Genomic DNA, 17,953 nt, shown 5'->3' with positions numbered 1-17,953 from the left:
ACTTCGTCCGGTCCAGAGAACGAGCTCCCGAGCCCTCTCTGACCTAGTCCGGAGAACGAGCTACCGAGCCCTCTCCGACTCCATCCAGTTCAGAGAACGAGCTACCGAGCCCTCTCTGACTTCCCATGCCAAGCTTCCATACTTGGACTTTTCCCCGTGCCAAGCTCCCTGCTTGGTCTTTTCCCGTGCCAAGCTCCCTGCTTGGACTTTTTCGTGCCAAGTCTCCATACTTGGACTTTTCCGTGCCAAGTCTCCATACTTGGGCTTTTCCCGTGCCAAGCTCCCTGCTTGGACTTTTCCGTGCCAAGTCTCCATACTTGGGCTTTTCCCGTGCCAAGCTCCCTGCTTGGACTTTTTCGTGCCAAGTCTCCATACTTGGACTTTTCCGTGCCAAGTCTCCATACTTGGACATTTCCCGTGCCAAGTCTCCATACTTGGACTTTTCCCGAATCAGGTCAACTCAAGTCGGGTCAACCAGGTCAACCTTGACCAAAGGTTGCACCCACACTCCCAAGTTCCTATTCTTGTCAAACATCAAGATACAACTTTTCTATTCTCGTCAAACATCAAAATACAACTCGAGTCAGGTCAACTCGAGTCGGGTCAACCAGGTCAACCTTGACCTAAGGTTGCACCAACAGGGGAGTCATGTCTTAGAGGGTTTGTACTTTGCTTGGGTTACTTCTATCCCTCGCTTGATCATAATGTATCCCAGGAACTGCCCGCTTTTTGATCCAAACAAACATTTGTTGTGGTTGAGCTTTAATCCGTATTGCCTTAAAGTCTAGTAGGTTTCTTCCACATCTGTGCATAGATCTACCATCTGGAGGGATTTGATAAGGATGTCATCAACATAAACTTCCATATTTCACTCAATCTGCTTTCTGAACACTTTGTTAATAAGTCGTTGGTAAGTAGCACCTGGATTTTTTAGTCCGAACGATATAATATTATAGTAGTAAGTGCCCTCAGTGATTATAAAACTAACATTTTCCTGGTCGTTCTTGGCAAGCGACACCTGATGATATCCTTGATAGGTGTCCAGTATATAAATTAACTCACAACCGGAACTTGAATCGACTACCTCATCAATTTTTGGCAAGGGGTAGTAATCCTTGGGACATACTTTGTTGTGGTCCCTGAAGTCGATGTAGACCCTCCATTTGTTTTCTAGCTTCAACACTAGGACCACGTTGACTAACCATCTTGGGAACTACACCTCTCAAATGTAGTCAGCCTCTAATAGCTTGTCCACTTCTGCCCGAATAATTTTATTCTGGTCCATCCCAAAATCTCTCTTTCTCTGTTTAACTAGACATGTGTTAGGGAAGATATGGAGTACGTGCTCCATGACTGTAGGGGGCACGCCTCTGATCTCTTTGGGCTCCCAAGTAAAAAAGAAAGCATCATTATTACGTGTTAAACATGCAACAAGCTCTTGTTTAAGTTTCGGGAAAATGTCAGTGGCTATTTGAGTAGTGGGTTCTAGTCAACCTGGTTGAATTTGGACCTCCTCCCTTTCTTCATATAGCAGGATGGGTGGTGCTTCCCGGATGGCGTTGACTTTCATTCTCTGGCTCTTACGGGCAATGTTAGCCTCTGTCTTGATGATTTCTACATAGCACTTATGTGCTACCAGTTGATTTCCTTTAGCTTTCCCGACTTAGTCATCTATAGAGAATTTTAATTTTTAGCGAAAGGTTGAGACGACTACCCGAAATTTATTTAGGGTTGGCTAACCCAAAATGATGTTGTAGGCCGAGGGCGAGTCCGTGACTATAAAAGTCAACCGATGTGTCCTCATTAGGGGTTTCTCTCCTAAGGATATGAACTTAACTGAACGACTGGGCCTCATTAGCTGTGAAGTCATACAGAGGCGTCACCATGAGTTGAAGCTCGCTCGGCTCTATCTGCAACTACTCGAACGCTTGCTTGAAAATGATATCGACCGAGCTACCTGTGTCAACAAAAGTATGATGAATGTTATAATTGGCTATAACAGCCTTAATTATCAAAGTGTCATTATAGGGGATTTCCACCCCCTCTAGATCTTTGGACCTAAAGCTAATTTTGGCCCCTTGTGCCTTTTCCTGGTTGCAGTCGACAGTGTGAATTTCCAGCCAACAGGTGTGCAACTTTCTCGTCTGGTTGGAGTCCCTGTCAGTTGATCCTCCTGTGATCATGCCAATATCACCCCGAGCAATGTTATTATGATTTTCTTCTTGTCGGGTCGGGGGGTTGATCCTGCTAGACTCGGGTGGGAACCTGGGTTGGGTCTCCTTATCGTAGGGGTGTCCTTTAGTGTTGATCCATGCCTCAATAGTTCCTCTTGGCTGGAACGTCTGGTCACTGATATTGGGGACGACGAGGAGACGGTGAATGCCAATGGTATTCCTGGTTGGCGATTTAGCGATGTGCCCGATTATAATGATAGCAGTCTTGAGTATCGTGAGTTGTAGAATTGTGGTATGTGTAAAATCATGGTGGAGCCCATCTAAGGGGCTCGAGACACTCCACCTACTCAACCCCCACATGTTTCACATCTTGAGCTTGGGGTTCTGGATGATGAGGATAGGGACTCGTGCGGGCTCCTCTAAGCTATGGAGGTGGAGGAGGTGCTCGGTGCTCGGTGCTCTAGAGCGGATGCTTGGGCAGGTGCGGAGACTTCCTTTTTCTGAGCTGCCTGTGCATCCTCCACATTAATATACTCGATCGTTCGGCTAAGTAAATGATCGAAGTCTCTGGGCGGCCACCTGATGAGAGAGCAGAAGAAATCATGGTCGGTGAGCCCCTGAGAAAAGACGCTCACCAAAATCTCTGGGGTAGCTAAGGGTACATCCATAACCACCAGGTTGAACTTTTTGATATAGGTCCAGAGTTTCTTTAGGTTCTTGCTTGAGTGAAAAGAGAGTCAAGGGGGTTTTATGATAACATCGGCTGCTAGTGAAATGATGAACAAAGGATTTGCAAAAATCCTTGAAATTATGTATGGACTCGGTCGGCAATCGCTTGAACCGCCTTTGTACTAAGCCTGAGAGTGTGGTGAGATTCACTCGGTACTTTATGTCGTCCATATGTTAATGGAGGAGGGCGGTGTGTTCAAACTTCATAAGGTGGTCCTTAGGGTCAGTTGTTCCTGAGTATTCACCCATTGCCAGAGTACGATAATGTTTTAGCAATTTATCATCTAGCACGCCTTGGGAGAAAGGTGTGCTAATCCATTTGGGAGAGCTGCAAATTACTAGGGCTTTTCCTTTGTACCCCTCTCGAGCAAGTGCTTCTTCGAAAGATTTTTGAAGTAGTCCTTCTTGGCCCAGGTACTCGGACAGCATGTGGAAGAGCACCTAATGGCACGCAATTGGTGAGTGAGACACAGGAGGCAGATGGGCTGGTGAAACATAAGGAGGATCCAAGCCAGCTGCTGGGGGAATGGGCTGACGTCCAGCTAGGCCTCCCTCCCGAGCTCCTCTTTCTCTCTAATGTTTTGTTGTCAACGTGACGGGATTGGGTGGCAAAGTACCACCAGTAGTTGCTTGTTGTTGCTACTGCACTAATTTTTGTGCTAAAGGGTTGATCAGCATCTCCAGCTCTTCTAGAGTTAATGCGACGGTGGTGAGTCATCCAACTTCTCCATCTTGGAGCTTCAGATTCAGGCGAAGTTTTCCACAGACGGTACCAAATTTGATCATATCTGAAAGCTGGAGGTAAAGCACTGGGTAGGTGGCAGTGGTGTTGACTGAACGAAGACTTCTAGATTGAACCGAAGATGGTGTGCTAAGCTCCCTGCACACATTTAAATGAGCCAATAGAACGTCAGCACCCAAAAACTGGGGAAGGGGTCCCGGTGAAGGTCCTCCAACACTCTAGTCAATAACTGCCCGAGCGAGAAGTAGAATAGTAGTAATGAATAGCAAGATGCGCGCGTAATGCAATGTATCAAGTGTGTGTGTGTACCTTGCTATCAGAGAGGATCCCTTGTTTATATATCATTTCTATACCTCCGCAATCATGAGATGACAGAGAATGTCGGGTGTCAAAAATTGTTGAGCAACAAAGTATATGCATCTTGAAAAGCATATAGCCAATCCGAGGAATCTTTTGTTACCCGTGTGTACCCTTTTTGTAACTGACACTATTAATGAGGCGGTTGAAGGCATATACAATCATAATATATCGGCTAAGGGGAAGCATAATCGCCTCTAAGGAAGATTCCATGAACCAGCATCCTCTTAGAAGAATATTTTCTGACAGATGGTTATTATTCTCTGATAAGTTGTTAGGATTTTCTGATACTATTATTCCCTAAGCATATCTCGGTCAGGCATTAACCTGCCCGGGTGAATAATGAATGGAATCTTGAGTTTTATAAGGTTGGACTGCGCTCTGCGCTACTCTGATATACATGTGTGGTGCTACTGGAGATCTGAGTGAGATACCGCCATATTCTTAGGGTCACTCGAGTATATGCTAGGAGTCTGGATATCTGAGTGAAGTACCTCCTTATCCTTAGGGGCATTCGAGTATATGCTAGGAGTCTGGATATCTGAGTGAAGTATTGCCCTATCCTTAGAGTCGCTCGAGTATATGCTGGGAGTCTAGATATTTGAGTGAAATTGTAGAAGCAAGTCCTTTAAGTCTTGACGACTTTATGACCGTCCTATATAGGATTGCTTGTCTTCTAGAGAATAGAAAACTAAGTCCCTAGCGACCACACCAACCTTTTGATTGAGCATCCTCACAACTAGAGATTGGTCCCTAATCATTGAAGTAATATCTCGAGTTGTTCAGATCTAGTCGAGTCATTAACTATACCTAGGAATGGGATGCTCGTTCCTCAAGCAAGACCGGCCACCCTTGAATTGGGGTCCTTATTACCGGATAAGAGGCTGAGTTCTACCCAAGGGTGACTCTTTGACTGCCACCTTTCCTTGACTTGAACTTCCACCTCACCTAGACTTCGCTTTCCACGTCAGTCCAAGGTTTCCATTTAACACCCCCATATCAGGGATATTTGAAAGACATTAGAAATCACCGAGTATAATTTTTGGTGGCATGCAACTGACCCACCTGAATAATTATTAAAATATAATTAATTTTATTTAAATATAAAATGATCGTGGGGCTATAAATATTTAGTTGGTGAGATATTTGAGTGTGAAATTTGCGATATTTGAGTGGCATGTTTAGTAGGTGGAATCCATAAATATTTTATTATGGGAATATTTAATTATGAAATTTGGGATATTTGAGAAGTGAGGTATTTAATTGATGATGTAAATATAGGGATCATAAATATTTGAAAGAAATATTTGATATTATTATGGATGTTTTAATAAAATTAGAAGAACTTAAGAGCATCCACACTAACAAACAGATATCTAAAAAGAATATTTCTCTAAGTATATCTTCTCTTAAATATCTCTTCTTAGAAAAAAAAAATGATTAAGTATACTGGTAACGTCAAGCCTGGAGTGACTGGTCTGGTCCCACGAAAGTTTTTCATAGGTTATCAGGATAAATTGGGAAGAGTTCGTAGTGAATAACTCAAGAGCCTAGTATCCTTTAATTACGTGTCCTATTTGAAGAAAAAATAAATATCTTTTCGTAAAAGAGGATATTAAGAGATATTTGATGGGAGGTATTTAAAAGGTATTAAAAATTATAGGGCATCTTTTGGTGGGCAAGTTTTTTTTTCATAAATTCAATTGCTTGGGATCAATCCATGTTTTGGAAAAATAACAAAAAAAAAAAATATTAACGTTGCTTTTATTTTTTTTTGTTTTTGTTTCTGAAAAATTCAATCAATGTTTTTAAAAAATTCAATCATATATTGTTTTTTTTAAATAAAATATCAATATTAAAATAATTATATTAAATAATTAATATATTATATTAAATAATATGTAAAAAAATATTTATAGATAAATAATAGTTCAAATATATTAACTTGAAGAAATGAAAAGTATAATTAATTTTATTTAAATATAAAATTAGATATAAATTAATAAAATGATTATGGGACTATAAATATCTAGTTAGTGAGATATTTGATTCTAAAATTAGAAATATTTGAAAGTTAGGTATTTAATGTGTGAGACTTGGTTAGCAAAATATTTAATGGTAAGATTTAAGATATTTAAAAAGTAATATATTTTTAAAAAAAATATTGTGAAAGTAAAGATCATAAATATTATTTAGAAAAAATATCCTTTGTTATTATGGATGTTCTGATGCTCTAATAGAAGGATGTAGATAGGTAATAAAAAGAAGTATTACCTATATGAATATTTTATTATAGTATAGTAAAAGATTATTCACTTATTTCTAATGTCCCGTCAATCTATCCTTAGGTCAATACAGAGAAGGACCTGAACCTTACCTTCGTGTGTAGTTCAGGGCAAACTACAATTATATGATCCTGCTCTTGGATCTGAGGATCCGAATGGAGTCGTGTTAACTAAGACCTACATGGCTATGCTCTAATTGAGTCCTACATCTGCCATGTGTCATTTGTTGCTTCTCTCACATCAAGCAAAGCAGATTCTTTGATCCAGGATTTTTTGAATCAGGAAAGGTCCTTCAAATTTATTGGTGAAGTGAGTTGGAGCTCATCTGTTTAACAAGTGGAGTATAATCCACTCCACCAATAAATGGATAGGGATCCAAAATTGATCCAAGAATCCTAGACTAGAGGATCCTTGTTCTCACATCAAATGCTCCATCTAAGTTCATATTTGATACTTCCCTCTAAACATTCTACGCTCCCTCAAGTCCTTGGCATCATATCGAACCGAATAGAATCGAACCATCGAATCATAAGTAGACATAATCTCTATTTTTTTAGTTGATACTAGATATCTAATTTACGTTGCTTAATCTTGGAATGATCAACCTGACACCATATTTTTCGTAGTGGACGACATATCAGTCCAATATTTTTAGGCTCACTACCTATTAAAAGAAAATTTTCTCTATTAATTTATCAAAACTGAAACATGATATATGTGAAACTTAGAATGGCATAGGATTTATAATTTAAGGTTTAAATAATCTCTACTATACATTATTTAATTGTAAATTAAAAAAAAAAAAAAAGGAATCATGAGAGATCTAATTGTCTTGTGCTGGGCCGAGCATGGGCCTAGATTAGACCGTGCAGAGCAAGGCAAGCCCAGTCCGGACACTGCCGCATGTTGAGCCCTAGGGGGGTTCCAGAATTTTAAAAAGTAAGAATGTTTTTGCATAATATTTTAAGGGGCGCTTCGGGAAATTCGTGCAGAGAGACCAAGCGACGGTATATAGCGTAGAAGACTGTCGGCGTTCCAAAGGAGAACTAGAAGAGGGAGGGGGAGGGAGAGAGGAGAAGGCGAGAGATTTGCGGAGAACTTGGAAGGATGAAGATGCCATCTGAGTCGAGGTTCCTGCAGGAATTAGCTCTTTATGCGGCGAGCGCTGCGCTGAGCTGCCTCGTCCTCTTCGCCGGGCTGCGCCAACTCGACCCCAACCGAGCCGCCAGCAAAAAGGCCCTCGAGCACAAGAAGGAGATCTCCAAGCGGCTCGGCCGCCCTCTCATCAATACCAATCAATACGAGGTCTTTGTCCTGCTCCTCCCTTTGCCCTTTAATCCAGTTCTCGCTTTTCTTCTTTGACGGTGTTCGGTCTGTTTCAGATACTATTTTTGTACCTTCCATCAAGTCATGCGTCTATTTATTTCTGTGTATGAAATTTCAATTTTTGAGACATTTCCGTTGTCAGAGATATTGGATTCAACCGTTTTAGGGTTTGTTCTAGGCGAATCCATATGCTGAGTTTCATTTTCTAGGTCCCAAATTCCTTCTTCTTTTTTTTTTAGAATTTTGGGCGTTGCAATAATCAATAAGATAATAAGGTGATATTTATGCGAGTTGATGTCCCGCTATTATTTTTCTGAGCTCCCGTCTTCATCAGTTTTCTCGCTTTATTGTTTTAAGACGTTTTATGGGACAGAACACGCCTATAGGACAATCAGATTGAGGTTGAACTTCACTGCTTTGCTGATGCAGAAACTCCAACAACTACAACTCTTCTGCTCAGTGAAATTTTGCATCTTAGATTCATCTTCTCTTTGGTAGTAGAGTTATATTTAAGTATACTGTCAATCCTGGTATTCTTGATAGCTAAGATCATACTTCCGTGCTGGTGATTTGATCATGTAGGGTCCGATTACTTGGATGGAATGCATGAGGGAGGGAAAGGAAAGTGACAAAAATGTCAATTTCCCTTCTATTTACTAATGCTATCTTATGATTGATAAGGTTTCAGCTAAGAACAGATAATTGCAAATATTGTTTAATTGATAGAGCTGTCTATGTCTAAGTTTCTTATAATAACAGTTTTGCCAAATAACCTTCATTTTTAATAGGGATCATTAAGTAACACCTCAAGTTGTTCGAATGGAGGTTGATTTGTATTAGAAATGTCTTAATGGTGTTATTTATGATCATTTTGCAGGATGTAATAGCTTGTGATGTTATAAATCCAGATCATATTGATGTTGAGTTTGAATCTATTGGGGGTTTGGAACATGTCAAGCAAGCACTATTTGAATTGGTCATTCTTCCACTATGTAGACCTGAATTGTTTTCACAGGGAAAGCTTCTTAGCCCTCAAAAGGGAGTTTTACTGTATGGGCCACCTGGAACAGGAAAGACAATGCTTGCGAAGGCCTTAGCTAAAGAATCTGGTGCAGTTTTTATTAATGTGAGGATCTCAAATTTGATGAGTAAATGGTTCGGAGATGCTCAAAAACTTGGCAAGTCTAGTTTTTAATATCTTGTTTTCTTTTACAGATTTGTTGATATTCTCCACTGTTATCTTCAATTAATTTCTAAAAATCTATGATTGTTAATGTTATTTTTTATATACTGTTTATTCACTAAAGATGCAATTTTTTATTTATATATATTTCATTTGGTGTATGTTATTTTATTCTCCATCATGACATATGTTGAAACTCGTTGTTTGTTAGAAATGGTTTTAGGTTAATATGTGTGGTGAAGAAAATCATCATAGTTTAAGGTTAGTGAGTTACAGGTCTTTGCTCTTATTTTCTCATGTAACAAGGTAGAGAAGTGGTATTTTTAGTAGAATTACTTGCAGAAATTAATTAGGTTGGTTTTTATTAGAAACCATAATGATCCCCCTAAAGAAGTGAAACTCATAATCTAGTCACTTTTCATTCTGTATGAATCTATAAGACAAATTCCCTTTGATTGATGTTGTAGAGGTTTTTATAAGAAAAGGTCGACATTAGAAAGATTAATTGGGTCTAATTGCAAACTATATCATGAATCTATGTATTTATGTAACAATTATCTCTTTATAAATGCAATTCAATATTTTGCTTTTCTTAAATTGGCATGGTATTAGAGCCCCTTTTATAGGGTTAGGTTTCTTTAGAATAGCCTCCACCTCACTTTCGTTTTTCTCTGACCTCTCTCTGTCATGTGCATTCCAATCATTTTTTTTTCTATTTGTGGTATATGCCTCATGTTGCATCATCATTACCTTGAATTTGCTCTATTGCACATGATGTAATTGCCTCCATTGTAATCTATGCAACCCAATTACTACGTTGCAAACGTTGACCTTTTTCACAACATTGATTACTCTGTTCAACATTGCACTTCTCTTTCGATTCTTGTAACAACAAAGCTTAAACACGTTAAATACACAGGTGTGCATGATCAATATTAAAGTGGTGTATACAACAGAAATAAAGAAATAATCTTTTGTTCCCATAGACCTATATATATATATATATATATATATATAGGTCTATGCAACATTTCCATGATATTGTTATGATAACTAATGAGGCTTGGTTAGAAAGAGCTTTTGCCTCTATCATTAGCCTGAGTAGTTTTGAAGAAGCAGACTATTACTAAAAATTGCCTCTCCCAATGGTTGTTGGGGATTCATTGTTCATTTTGTTGGTGTTCCATCTTTAGTAATGTAGTTTCGAGACCTTGCTCCTATATCCATAACCTACAACTCATTAGGTGTGTCACCTCTAAATCCACTAAACCACACCTTTAAATGACACATTGAAGTAAGCTTCTAGAATGAATAGTATACGTAGCTAAACCTCACAATGCCGAACTGCAAACTAAGTGAAACACTCTCGACTCTCTTAACTAGACTATCCTTAGTCAAGTTGACTCTTGATCTAGAGGTCATCCTATATCAAGAAAACCCTTAGCGAGATGCCCTCTACCTAGTGGAATCACCAAATTCCCATCATGGTCGTCTCAATGTGAGCTTCCATTGTTGCTAAAGATCTTCTAGTGAATGATACAATCTGACCTGAATGCTTCTATATAGCCCTCAAAGCAAACACGCTCTTAAAAGTATAAACAAGCACTATTAAAATTATAAACAATGAATAAAAATCTCAAACTCACCATATAGATAAAGATCTAACCCTATAGAAGAGTGTTACACGAGAGAGCTTCAAACCTAATAATGAAACTTTGATGTTTGGTTCTAAACAAATGGATCTGTTGCCCCTAACATATAAACATTACTTTAGCATGATACGAATGTGTAAAAAGTTTTTAGTTCCTAAGGTCAGAATGGCTTTTTTCTTTTTTGCTGATTAATTTCATGATTCCAAGTGTTTATTACTAATGGGCATACAATATCAGGTACAATTTAATTTCACATGTTTTTCTTTAAATAATTATTTTTTCACTGGATTTGTTACAGTGGCTGCTGTGTTTAGCCTTGCTTATAAGCTACAACCTGCTATCATTTTTATCGATGAAGTGGATAGCTTTTTGGGTCAGCGACGAAATACAGATCATGAAGCAATGACTAACATGAAAACTGAGTTCATGTCCTTGTGGGATGGTTTCACCACTGACCGTGAGTTTTGGAACTCCTGTACTTTTTACTCTAGTCAATATTTTAGATTTATGTTTTGTTTCCTAATTATGATGCATTTTCTTTACCAGTACTACTCTTGCTAGTTCCAATTTATTGTGCATCTAAGGTTTCCTTTTAGATCGTTGGGGGAAAACATCCCCTTGATGTTATTGTCACATATCTCAATTCCATGTTGAATTATTAACTTCTATTATTTAAATGGTTCGTTCGGTCAGATTACTGCATCCCTTAAACCTCAGATCCGTCCAATAATCCTTGTTATTTTTTTTTACTGTTGCGATTAAGCTTATTCCAAAACGTATTGCCAAACAAACTCTGATTATATTCTGCATTTCTATGTTGATATCATATTATATTGTGTGATCTTACTACTGCACTGGGCCTGACTGACCGTCAAAACCAACGTCAATAGTAGTATGGAAATGTTATACAAGGATGAATGATGTTTTTAATTTGTCCGCAAGCATTTTGCTTGATTCCTTGATATGATACCACAACTGCCACTTCTGGAAGTAGTTTATTCATCACCCACTTATAACGTTCTTTTAATTATGATTTGTTTGCTTTACCTCTTCTCCCTTATGCCCAAAATATACCATTCTTGCAGAAAATGCTCGTGTGATGGTTCTTGCTGCTACAAATCGGCCATCAGAACTTGATGAAGCAATACTTAGGCGATTTACCCAGACCTTTGAAATTGGCATGCCTAATCAAAGTGAGAGAGCCAAGATACTGAAGGTCATCCTTAAGGGTGAAAATGTCGAAGAGAACATTGATTACGAATATGTAGCTGCATTGTGTCAAAGTTTTAGTGGTTCAGATATACTTGAACTGTGCAAACAAGCAGCCTATTTCCCTGTAAGGGAGTTGCTCAATGATGAAAAGAACGGAAAAACATCCATTGTGAGTATATTTTATTGATGCCAAACATTTTTTATACAAGCAATAAGGAATTTTGTGATTCAAATCTTCTGAAACTCTGTTTACTAGTGAATATTATTTCTCCGAAATGCAAACTTCTTTTGCCATTTGATGTTGACTCCAATCCTCTCCAATCTTTTCATTTATAACTCTTTAAGTGTGGTTTAACTAGGAAAAGCCATGTTAGGATGAGATTTGTTGTTGGTAAGCTATTCCATATGCGATATGCTTCCGTACATAGATCTCTTAGTCACTTGAGTGCCTATGATTGTGGTTAATTTTCACTTTGGTATTGGACTCTTCAGTTGTGCTCTGAGATTTTAAACCTGGTCAATTCACTGTCCTGATGGGTTCACCAGAGGATTTAAATTTCTCTGTCAACCATAGATGAGGATCATGCCTTGTTGCTATTTCTTTTTTAAAAAAACTTACTTGGAATCCCTGGTTTTGAGATTTTCCTAGTCGAGCAAAATATATCAGGTTGTTGGAATTTTGGTTAATACCTTCTTTGTTTCTTGGATACTTACAACTAATTGTTTCAGGATGGTAGCCAAATAAATTGTGATTTTTGCAAAGCTTGATGTTGCAATCATGAATTGATCTTATAGTTCTCTTGTCTTGCTCTTATCAGGGTCCAAGACCACTCAAACAGGCAGACTTGGAGAGAGCACTGGTAACCTCTAGAAAGGGAAAGAAAGTATCTGTATCACAATCTTCATGGCCTGCACAAACCGAACCAGACGAGGAGCAGGTCCATAATGCTATTTTGGAGATCTCAAAGCTCATGTCTCGCATTGTGAGCAACCAATCTGAAAACCAAGATGCTTAGATCATTCACATAGTCGCTCTGCGCTACAAACTTGTATGATGTGGCTCGACACGTTGCCTTAGATGGAAGCACCCCGCTATCTTTCTTGAAATCTGCATCCACCAAAGAATGCTTGTTTTCTTTCTTCTATAGCTGATATAACCAAATACGATAATGCTAATCATATTGTTTCTGTAAGTCTGCGTCAACCACCGAATGTTTATTTACCTTTTTACATTTTAGCTTGTTATTTGAAAGTATCGGAGGTCTGAATCGCCTACATGTTTTATGCCTAAATTTATTCCCGTTATTGTTGGTGGGCAGGATGTATGACTAATTTTGGTTGATGATTAAGGAACACAATGCTTCAGTGAAGAAGGAAACATCCTATATTATACCTTGTTTCTTGCCAAATTGAATGGTTCTTGTAAGTTTGATCTATAATATTTCAGTTGCGATTATTTATTCTTTTGTCAAACCAGATGAAAGAAAAACAGTCTAATTTTCTCACTTTTGTTATTAGAGATTGTGATGAAAGTACTCGTCAACCAGCGCCTTTCCGCCGGATAAATTTGGAAGCACAAATAGTTTCTCATACAGCAATTAATGTTTTAGTTTCATTTTATTGGAGAAAAATATCTTAAAAATATTTTATAGTCCTCGTATAACAATTAATGTTTTAGTTTCATTTCATTGGAGGTAAATATCTTATAGTTTGGCATAGTTGAGATGGCATAGTTGAGATTGGAATCGTGGAGTTTGATTAATCTGTTGAATGTTTGGCTGCCGTTGTCATCAGAAGATAATTGCAGAGTGGCTCAAATAAAACTACAAATAAAATAAAATAATTTCTTCCACCCGTTCATTTGTAGTGTTTTAGTTTATTTCATAATAAAACTAAAAATAAAATAATTTAATCGTGTTTGAAAAGTCTAATAATACATCTGTATTTTTCTTGTTCTTATCTGTAAACGGCCTTATCCATCCACACCAAAAGTTAACCTACTCACCCATGGTGGATTTATAACTTGAAACTCAATTTTTCATCATATTTATTTTTTATACATTTCATATTTTCATCTCATTATAAAATTTAAAACATTTAAATTCATCAATAAATTTTGATTAAAATTCATTAATGAACCTATGAACTCTCATCGAAATTATTTCAATTTTAATAGATTTATTAAATGGGCATGGATCTAAAGAAACTCTCTTTTATTATTTTTAAGTCCTCCCTACTTAAAAAAAAAGATTTGAAACTTTCAAAATACCATGATGCTAGTTAAAAAAATGTCAAAGTGATGTTTTATTTTTTTATTATTTTTATTAATAAAATTAACTTGGTCATTATTTTTTTTATTTTTTACTCTTTAATAATTACATATTAAAAATGTTAAGATATTAAAAAATAGAATTTTTTAAATGTATTATTAACCTTCTTTTTATATTTTAAAATTTTTTTATTAAAGTTTTGAAATTAAAATTAAATAAATTTAAAAAATTATTTATTAAAATTTAAATAATGTTTAAATTAATTTAAATTAGGAGGAAAGAAAAGTTGTACGTTAAAAAGAAACGTTCATGCATGGAGAGGGGTAAAATGATAATTTGAAGTGCTTTTTTTATATAATTTGATGTGTTTTTTGTGAATAATGAAACATCGTCCTTGTTTTAGGAAGAGATGATCGGTAATGAAGACAATCAATAATAATGACAAGAAGAATTCGGCTGCGAGTATTCAAATGCGGGATATGTGAAGAGAAAGACGTGAAAGAAAAAGAAATTTCATTATGAGACTTAGTATCATATTAAAAAATTTAAGGTATGAATAAATATATAACGAGAGACTCTATATCATGTGTTGATATCTACTGAATTAAATTGACTTATGTGTAAGAATTAAATGTTGAATCGATCGGAATAAAATTTATTCAAGTAGAACAACTAATATTTTATCATATAGATTCTTTTTATTTGCTGCTCAAGAAGATAACGAAAGTATTAACCATAGTTAATGGTGATTTCATAACCTCCCGAATAGTAATAATCGACCATTGATAGATGCTCATTATTATTAATCTTTAGATATTGAATGATCATTACTCGGCATTCAATACAGGTAAGGGATGATACTCCAATAAAAAGAGAGACCATGGTCTTAAGCAGTACACACACAGAAAAACTGAAGCTCTCCACCTACATCTCCCTTTTCCTCTATCGTGCATCTCTTGCTTGGCAGAGTACTCGTGATAGCAATCGGCTACCTCTCAGTTCACCGTGACCATCAGTGTTTGGTGTGCATCACAGTTAACCGTTGTATCTTAGGAAACAGATGACTCAAAAAAATCTTGAAGCATAGCCGGAGGTGGGGTGACTATGTTTTAAGGAAACTGCGTCCATTGCAAAGCTCAGTCCACTTCGCCCACTCGGCTGCTTCGCCCACTCAGCCACTTCACCCACTCGGGCTGCTCGAGCTACTCTGCCTTTAGGCTGCTCTACTCGATTGACTACTCTGCTAGGCACGACCACTCGATCTAATCTACTACTCAACCACACTACCTGGTCGGTCGATCTACCCGTTCGAACACTCGGTTTGATCTGTGACTCGGCCACCTTGCTCACTCGGCTGCTTTGCACCACTCGGCCTGATCAGCCACTCTCTTATCTGCCCGCTCGGCTAATTTGCTCCGCTCAGCCGATCTGCCCACTCGCTTGCTCTGCCTCATGGCCCGCTCTACTCGCTCAGCCACTCTGCCCGCTCGGCCAAGCCGCCTGCTCAGTCACTGTGCAGTCTGAACTCAACACTTGGCAAAATTCAGCTCCTGCTGACAGCTTGAAATTATCTACTCAGATCATTTCAACAGATAAATTGAATTTAATTTGATGTAATTTAAATTCGACTAATTCCCTAAAATTTCTGACAGATTGTCCAACAATCTTAAAACATATTCCGGTTCTATTGAGATGACCATAGAATAAAATGTTGAGGTGCAATAGACTCAACACATTAAGGCCCCCTCCATCCTAATTGGAACAGTGTCAATCAACTATGGGGAAAGGCCAAAGAAGTTCACTGGATTAAACTTCAAGAGATGACAGAAGATGTTCTTCTACTTGACCATGCTCAATCTAGCTCGGTTCTTGACCAAGGACCCTCCCAAGCATGTTGAGGATGTTGATGTTCACACCATCAGTACAGTGGAGGCATACACTCACTCTGAGTTCTTTTGTCAAAACTACATCCTCAACTGTCTTGCTGACTCGTTGTACGCTATATATAGTATGAAGAAAACGACTAAGGAGCTGTGGAAGTCCCTAGACAAGAAGTCAAGAAGTATAAAACGGAGGATACAGTAGTCAAGAAGTTCATCGTAGGTCAATTCCAAGACTACAAGATGGTTGACTTCAAGATGATGATTAGCTAAATCCAGGAGCTTTAGGTAATCTTGCACGAGATCCACTCAAAAGGGATGATTCTAAGTGAAACGTTACAGTTGGCTACTATCATTGAGAAGTTGCCTCCAAGATAGAAGAACTTCAAGAACTACCTAAAACACAAGTGGAAGGAGATGAATATGGAGGAACTCATTGTTAGACTTCGCATCGAAGAAGACAACAAGAGTTCAGAGAGAAAGTTATTCTCTCAAGCTACTGTGAAAGCCAACGTGGTCAAGTACAGTCAAAACTTGAAACGGAAGAACCCCAAATCTTCCAAGATGGGACCGAGAGGAGGCATCAGCAAAAATTTCTCTGGGAAATGCATCAACTATGACCGAGTCGGTCATAAACTTCAGAGTGCAGAAAACCAAAGAAGAAACAAGAGGCCAACTTGAACGAGACACCAGAAATGGATGACCTCTGCATAGTGGTTTCAGAACTAAACTTGATCGGTTCAAATCCACGGCAATAGTCAATCGATACTAGAGCCACTAAACATGTCTGCTGCAATAAGGAGATGCTCCACAACTTTGAAGAAGTCAATGGAGACAAATTGTTCATGGAAAACTCAACAACCTCGGACATCATGGTCCAAGGAAAATTGGTGCTAAAGATGACATCGGGCATAGACCTTACTCTAAACAATGTGTTGTATGTTCCAGAAATTCAAAAGAATCTAGTGTCCGGATCACTATTAAGCAAGTATGACATTCACATTGTTTTTGAGTCAAAGTTGTACTGTCTAAAAATAGAATGTTTGTAGGAAGGGGCTATGTATTTGATGAGTTATTCAAGTTCAATGTAATAGACATTCAGCCTAAGATAAATAAAAATGAAAGCTCTTTCACTTATATGCTTGGGTTTTTATGTTTGTGGAATCGTGGACTAAGACATGTTAACTACGATGTATTCCGTAAATTAATAAACATGCAAAACATACCTACATTCTACCTTGACCCAAAACACAAGTATGAGATTTGTGTTAAAGTGAGAGTGACAAGGTCATCCTTTCAACATGTTGAGAAAAACAATGAACCACTTGAGCTAATTCACACCAACGTGTGCGATCTCAAATGTACACCAATACGTAGTGATAATAAATACATTCATCACTTTTGTAGATGATAACACAAAATATTATTATGTGAATTTTTTCAAAAAGTAAGGATGAAGCTATAGAAAAATTTTCTCTATATAAAAATGAGGTTGAAAACCAACTTAATAAAAAGATTAAGGTGGTTCGAAATGATCGAGGTGGTGAATATATATCATTGTTCACTGAGTTGTATGCTAAACATGAGATTAGACACGAAGTAACAGCTCATTATATTCCTCAGCAAAATGGAGTTGCTGAGCGAAAGAATCAAACTCTAAAGGAGATGATAAATGCTCTTCTATTGAGCTCTGGACTGCGAGAGTTCATGTGGGGAGAAGCTGTGTTAACAGTTAATTACCTTTTAAATAAAGTGTCCCGAAAGAAAATGGATAAGAGCCCTTATGAGTTGTAAATGGAAGATAACCGTCCTATAAATATTTAAAAATATGAGGGTGCTTGCCAATGTTTTGGTGTCTAATCCGTAAATGATTAAAATATAGCCAAAGATTGTTGATTGCGTATTTATTGGATATACAAATAATAATAGTACTTATTAATTTTTTGTGTATGAGTCACAAATATCGGATATACACAAAAATTCGATAATAGAATCGAGAAATGTCTAGTTTTTCGAGCATACGTTTCTGTATAAAACCTGAGAGAATGCTAGCTCCTCAAAACGGATATGTGAAACACAAGGCGAAGAAGATAATGATGAACCAGTCGAAATTGAGCTTAGATGGAGCAAAAGAGTTCAGGTA

The 17,953-nt window shown here is 37.6% G+C and overlaps 1 protein-coding gene across 1 annotated transcript; it reads left to right on the top strand.

Moving 5' to 3' along the window:
- The first annotated feature begins 7,296 nt into the window (after positions 1-7,296).
- LOC122034497 (outer mitochondrial transmembrane helix translocase-like) lies at positions 7,297-13,057 on the top strand. Its single transcript, XM_042593776.1, has 5 exons — positions 7,297-7,592; positions 8,491-8,791; positions 10,747-10,905; positions 11,534-11,829; positions 12,479-13,057. The coding sequence occupies exons 1-5, from the start codon at positions 7,395-7,397 to the stop codon at positions 12,674-12,676; spliced, it is 1,152 nt and encodes a 383-aa protein (XP_042449710.1). The 5' UTR covers positions 7,297-7,394; the 3' UTR covers positions 12,677-13,057.
- Positions 13,058-17,953: the final 4,896 nt, after the last annotated feature.

This window comes from Zingiber officinale, chromosome 11B, assembly GCF_018446385.1.
Source record: "Zingiber officinale cultivar Zhangliang chromosome 11B, Zo_v1.1, whole genome shotgun sequence".
Taxonomy (NCBI): Eukaryota; Viridiplantae; Streptophyta; class Magnoliopsida; order Zingiberales; family Zingiberaceae; genus Zingiber; species Zingiber officinale.
The sequence above is the reverse complement of the archived record's forward strand: the minus strand, read 5'-3'. Positions and strand labels throughout refer to the sequence as shown.

What these genes read in the sequence shown, in the direction of transcription:
- LOC122034497 (XM_042593776.1), top strand. Translation starts at nt 7,395, where the DNA reads ATGAAGATGCCATCTGAGTCGAGGTTCCTGCAGGAATTAGCTCTTTAT. An exon ending in CGGAGATGCTCAAAAACTTG is followed by an intron (nt 8,792 to 10,746) that starts GCAAGTCTAGTT and finishes GATTTGTTACAG; the next exon opens with TGGCTGCTGTGTTTAGCCTT. An exon ending in GGATGGTTTCACCACTGACC is followed by an intron (nt 10,906 to 11,533) that starts GTGAGTTTTGGA and finishes CCATTCTTGCAG; the next exon opens with AAAATGCTCGTGTGATGGTT.